This window comes from Brassica oleracea, chromosome C8 (genome assembly GCF_000695525.1).
Source record: "Brassica oleracea var. oleracea cultivar TO1000 chromosome C8, BOL, whole genome shotgun sequence".
In the NCBI taxonomy this organism is placed as follows: domain Eukaryota; kingdom Viridiplantae; phylum Streptophyta; class Magnoliopsida; order Brassicales; family Brassicaceae; genus Brassica; species Brassica oleracea.
In genome coordinates this window covers 34,979,306-34,985,622 of record NC_027755.1, presented here as the reverse complement: position 1 = coordinate 34,985,622, position 6,317 = coordinate 34,979,306, and the positions used below count along the sequence as shown (strand labels likewise).

The 6,317-nt window shown below is 35.4% G+C and overlaps 1 protein-coding gene across 1 annotated transcript; it reads right to left on the bottom strand.

Annotated features, from left to right (window-relative positions):
* Window positions 1–3,203: 3,203 nt before the first annotated feature.
* On the bottom strand, window positions 3,204–5,564 carry LOC106310473 (indole-3-acetic acid-amido synthetase GH3.3). The gene is made up of 3 exons (XM_013747706.1): window positions 5,204–5,564; window positions 4,986–5,087; window positions 3,204–4,669 (listed from the first exon to the last, which is right to left on the bottom strand). The coding sequence occupies exons 1-3, from the start codon at window positions 5,524–5,526 to the stop codon at window positions 3,304–3,306; spliced, it is 1,791 nt and encodes a 596-aa protein (XP_013603160.1). The 5' UTR covers window positions 5,527–5,564; the 3' UTR covers window positions 3,204–3,303.
* Window positions 5,565–6,317: the final 753 nt, after the last annotated feature.

The following is a 6,317-nucleotide window of genomic DNA, read 5'->3' as shown; positions in this document are numbered from 1 at the left end:
GGGGGGGGGGGGGGGAGCAAAAGAAAAAAGAGAGAAGGGAGAAAGAGGAGGTCTCCGTCTCCGGAATAAACCGAGCCGGAGTTGGAGTTTTGCCGTTAGAGAGAAGCGAGAGCTTTTGTTTTAGAGAGAGAGTTTAGAGAAGTGACTGGATTTGTTGTTAGCTTTTATCACACAAAAAGGAAATTCTCTCCGAAAATATTAAACTAGATTTTTTAGAGTACACAACAAATGAATTATCAAAATATGTTAGGTAAAAGATCATTCTATCGTTATTTTATAGATATATAAATATAAATATAAATAATTAAGTAAATAGATAATAAAACATAATACTTTTATTATTATTTTTGAATAAAACGTTTTTGAATTCAAACTTTTTATATTTGTTTCTAAAAAAAAATTCAGTTTTTTCAAAACAATTTCTTCATAAATTTTATTTTCAAATCCAAAAATTCTTTATGAAACTACTTTTAAATTTTTTTTCTTTTAAATTTGAAGTATTTATTTATTTATCTTAAAAAATCTTAAACTCCATCCCCGAAACTCTACTATTCAAATCTAAACTATAAATCTATTAGTTAAACCTAGATGTATGAGTGTTATTTATATTTTTAATGAAACATTTTGTTCATTTTGATCTTTGTGTGCTATGTTTACGATAAAAAAAAATTAGTATCACCTTAAAGAATTTCTCAAAAAAAATTGTTGGATCAAAGTCCGCATCAACCGCCAAAATTGTATAAATGTAAAAGTTTACGAGCCGAAAATGTATGTCGACTTTAACTAGAAAGTTACATAAAATGATAAAATTAATGTTGACAATACTGTTTTATCGTGTTTTACAAAACAATTTTCATAAAGTAATTTTGTATGAAATGACTTTTGTAAAACAATATGAGAATCAACGTTTTACCAAACAACTTCTGAACGAGCTTTGGAATCACACGAGCGATTGTATTATATATTAGTTTTATATCTAATTGTGTTGTAAAATAGATATAGACGTTCAAAAGTCAGGGAATTTTTAGAAAATATTATTATGAAGTTGGTGTATTAAAATGTAATAGAAATGAGTTGTATATTATCACAGAATCTTTTTTTTTTTTGTGTATAAAAAGGCATGGGTACACTTGACAATTTAGGTGCGGCAGACAAGTTTATGGTTCTCTCTAATTATCATACTTCAAGTTTTATGACGACTTTATTATACGTTCTCCTGGTCTGATTTCGCTTGGGTTTGTTAATTCAAAACATATGTTATGGGCTTTATTCAGACTGGTGGGATGGCACAACTTTCAAAGAGCAATCCACATTTTCAAGTGTCGCTTGCAAGAATCTCTAGATCACCGTACAACTCCATTTACTAAAAAACAAGAACACGGTGTGTTTTGGAACTTTGGAGCAACATATCTATCGATTACTTCAAGGAACAATGTCAGAGGCAATTTTGGGTAATATATAAATATATATGATTAGTTTTTTTTTTTTGAAAATAATATATATGATTAGTTGCTTGAATATTTTGTTAATATACCCAAAAAAGAAGAAAATATAGTTACAGTTTGAGAGTTTCCAAACATCCTACAAACTTTAGGTGTATAAGAAAGCTTTAAACGTTTAAGAATGAATTATAAATATTATTAACTGCTTTTTCTATAAATTTATAATACCTTTCATAAGCATAAAGCTTGTGATTTTTTAAGTTTTTTGGGATTTGATGATTTTGGGTAGGCCGGGGCATTTTACCTGATACCAGAACCCATACCTAAACTCGATCCAAAAAATTCAAACTGAGATTCGAACTAAATAGCAAATTGGGTTAGAAGATATCAGATATATAAACCCAAACAGTGAATATCCGAACCGAATGGATATTCGAAGATAACCAAACATATGTATATTTAACCATATATTCATAGTTTACTTCTCTCATTTTATTCAAAATATTTATATTGATGATGGATATGGCTCAAGATTAGAAAATACAAAAATACACATATAGGGACAAAGTGTGATACTCACTTAAAATGCATGTAAGTTTCTTATTTCATGCATTAACAAAAGTTGCATCCAAAATTTCAAAACAACAACCATATTTGTGTCTTTCTATTTTAAAGTTGTATCTCCAAACATATTAATCGTTCAACCTATTATAAATTTTATAGAGTTAAAATTATATTTTAAAATATAAGAAATTTGAGCAATGAAGAATTTGATTAGTCGAACCTAAACTCAACCCATATTAATCCTTCAACTCAACCCGAAATAACCGAACCTAAACTAAAGATATCTGAACGGGTTCTAAACCCCAAATATCCAAAAATTCAAAATAACCAATCCAACCGGAACATGTATCCGAACGTTCGTACCTAATTATTTCGAGCAACATAAAATGTTGTATTTTGGGAATTAGCTTTGGTTTTCGAGTAAAACGATTTTTCCTGCTAAAGATAAATGAAATTTTTTCTTAAGATAAAGTAATCATTTTAGATAACAATGAATTTTCCTAAATCTACTTGAATATGTAAATATTTCTAATATCTATGGTTATCTTCAAAAGAAATGAAAATATTCTATTATCTAAAAACAATGAGTATTTCATAATCGTAAGAAAGAGCCACAACTTCTACTACAAGTATGAGGTTCCTAACACAAAAAAAAAAAAAAATCCAATTCGTCCACCTAAAGAAGACATCAATTCGATAGCCGCTAAAGCATACAAATATATTCAAAAGACCATTTTCATCGTCATACCTATGACATGCAGATCTCCATGATCAGTACCAATCACAATAAAGTCTTTATTTAATTAGTATTATTTTCTATATGTAATTTAGATGTCCATGGTTACTATCAACAAGACTAAAGATTTATCCAAATTATTATTCTTAATTTCTATTTGTAATTTTTTTTTCATATCCATTAAAAGTTGATATATTTTAAAAATTTCTCTAAAAATCTATAATTTAATAACAAATAATTATATTTAGACTTTTAAATCGATTAAAGTCTACTAACTAGTAATCCCACAAAATTATATTCGACCCGTTAGCTTCTATCCGTTCCATATTTTTCAGATATTGTATCCTAATTTTTATTGATGCATAGAAATTCTATTTCTTGGGACATTACGTTAGTCATTATTACTTCAATTCAGACAAGAGAGAGAGAGAGAGAGAGAGAGAGAGAGAGAGAGAGAGAGAGGTACTAGAGAACACATTCATCGGGGAAAACATCCGTACACCGATCGAACTTATTGTACGACACAAATCCTAAAACAGAAGCAAAAAACACAAACTCTTCTCAACGACGTCGCTCAGGTGACCATTGTGGCAACGCCGGGCTGAAATGCGTAGAAGCAACCCTTGAGTCAAGCAGCTCCATGATTGGCGTGAAGGTCACACATCTCGGCACCTTGTACTGGTTAATCGACGCGCCTCTCGAGATGGCATAGTCCATGAGCTCCTCAAACGTCCCGTTCTTCACCACACGTATCTCGAGCGGTCCAATGGAGTTATCAGCAACCCGGCTTTGTCTATAAACAGAGTTCAACGACTCCTCCATTTCAAGGCAGCACTTAGCCATGACCTCGTCGCTCGGAGGGTTGGCTTGATCCTTCACAAGAAGCTCCCAGTAGATGACATAATGGCCAGGTATGGTCTTGGTATCCGCGTAGCTCGTGTACTCTATCACGCGTGTTCCTCGCTCCTCAAGTAACATCGACGACGCGTTCTCTACCGCCTTTTGGAGCTCAGCTTCGTCGGTTTTATCAGACTCAATGCTAAGCAAAACGTTCTTCCTCCTCACGAACTTGAACTGTGGAGCGGAGTTGTAGAAGCCAGTCACCTGAAGAATATCGCCAACTCTGTAGCGGTAAAGCCCCGCATAGGTAGTGATCACGAGCTCGTACTCTTTCCCGACCTCGACATCAGCCAGCTCCACGAGCTCGGTTCTTTCGGGTGCGTCTTCGTGAGGGAGAAACTCGAAGTAAGCCATGTTTGGCATAATGGTGTAAGAAACCTCAGAAGGTTTACACATCGGTTTTAGGTTAATCCCAAAGTAACTCTCTGACGATGCGTACATCGTACAAGCCATCGGTAACCCGCCGCTATAGTACTCAAGCATCGGAATATACTGAGCCATGGCTCCTGTGACGATGACGTCAAGGTACTTAGTGTTAGGCCAAATCTTAGTGATAACACCTTCCCAGTTATTGTCGTGACAACAAACCGAAGTTATGTAGTCAGCCAATTCTTGGTCCGGTTCGGTCAAGATCTTGGACATGCTTTCTCTAATCCCCGGGTCAGAGATTCTCGAGCTTAGGGTTCCGGTCGAGATATCGCTGACGAGCTCTTGCCAGTTGGTTTGGAGGAACCGTATGGCACGTAGGAGACCGGAAGCGAAGACAGCACCGAGGCGAAGGACTTCGTGGCGCATGAGGAGACCGCAAAGCATTTGAGTGTACATGCTCTGCGACGAGTCTGGACAAAGGATGGCTTCGTTGGGGCTCGTGTACACGTTGTACGGGTCGTATGGACGTCTCTTGAATTGTTCGCTTTTGTAATAGCTTGTGAGAACCGGACGAGCCGGTAGTCCACCAGGTGTCTTTGACTCGGACTTCACGAACAAGAAATGTAGAGCCTTGCCTTTGCCTAGTCCCGGCACGTAGCTGTAAACAAAACATTGAAAGTTGTGAAATAATGATTACTGCTCAGAAAATTAGATATCTCCAACTAAGTTAACATTTTAATGAATCTCTTAAAACTAGAGAAATACTAGTTTGGATCATAGATTAAAAAAAAAATCAAGAATTAGGTATTATGCTATATTATATGGTTTAGTGATTAAAAGTTAAGAATTGGGAGATTATATGTTAATTCTTTTTAAAAAAATCATCATATGCGTAGTTTTAATATCAAATATTGGACTCTTTAGCACAAAATAATAGTATCTGAATAAAATAAAATGGAATAAATGTAACTAACAGGTTCATCACAGGCATCTGAAGACTGTATAAAAGCTGACGTCGGTCCATGTCTTCTTCAATAGTCGGCATTAACTTCCTTTCACCCGCAGAAGTGCCAGAGCTGCACAAAATGGAGTGCAACCCACAATTATAATCAAATGATTAAATATGTTTAAAACTAAGAAAATATGCATGCAGAAACATTAATTAAAATGCTATTTAGGATTTGATTTTTGCCTGGTCAGGAACTCGGTGATGGGGTGAGAAGACAAAATCATGGACCGGTCACCATTTGCTATACGTTGAATCTCCGGTTTAATATCATCATAAGTAATAACCGGAACTTTGTTCTTAAATGTTTTCCGGTCGGTGAATCCCTTAAGACCGAACCGTTTCAGATACTCAGTCTCTGAGTTACGACTAAGTATCTCCTTGATGACTTTCTTCTGAACGAAATCGACATTACGTGTCATCTCCTCAATGAACCTGAGAGCTTTCAAGTCCTTGTCGGACTGTGGTGAATGGATCATCGGAGACTTCAAAGCTAAATCAACGATCATGATTGAGTTGTTTTTTGTAAGATTATACACTTTGTTTTCGTTGTCTGATGAGGAGATATGAAAACTCGGCGACAATGGAGTCGTATTTATAGTGGTAAGAAGGAAAATGCCACGTCAGCATTAACCACGTGTACAAAATGTGGGGCCAAGACTTGTAGGGCTCGACGGGGGACAAGAGGGACAGTTGATACGTAATCTATTGCTAATATGGGCCGACAAGTGGGGTCCCTATGTCTGAGCCACGTTGGCATTTTCCTACGATTAGGCAATTTATGTCATGACCGTAGCAGCGAGGCGTCAGCCCGTACGTACCACGCGGTTCCCTTTCGTTTTGGGCTTGTGACTCTGCCTGTCGCGGATAGCGACTGTCGATAGACTCAATGCTAAAGAGCTTTTCAATTTTATATTATCTTTTATCAACGCTAATGACATTGTCAATTGATTAATTAGGATTAATTGATACTATATAATCATGGAGGGGATCATGCTGTTGTGTCCGGAGGCTAACTAAATGTTTTAATTTATTCCATGCATTGACTTAGTTTCCTTCGCTGTGATAAATACTCTTTTTTTTTTTTTTTTTTTTTGTAAAAAGGCTTTCAAATTAAAATGCATAAGTAGTACAAGAGATGGGTTTTCACCCATAAGTTTTAAAAAGATTGCAACAAGCAAAGGATACAATAAGATCTTAGACTAAGATCCAACAATGAATCCGAGATGATAAAATGGAAACAAACTAACTATTGAAGGAGGTTCCTCGGTTACGATGACCTTTTTTGCCTCTTCCTCTA

Excerpts from the sequence above, each read along its gene's own strand:
- LOC106310473 (XM_013747706.1), bottom strand. The coding sequence starts at position 5,526 with ATGATCGTTGATTTAGCTTTGAAGTCTCCGATGATCCATTCACCACAG. Across the intron at positions 5,088-5,203 it reads ATCACCGAGTTCCTGACCAG|CTCTGGCACTTCTGCGGGTG; the intron begins GCAAAAATCAAA and ends CATTTTGTGCAG. Across the intron at positions 4,670-4,985 it reads CAGATGCCTGTGATGAACCT|CTACGTGCCGGGACTAGGCA; the intron begins GTTAGTTACATT and ends TTTTGTTTACAG.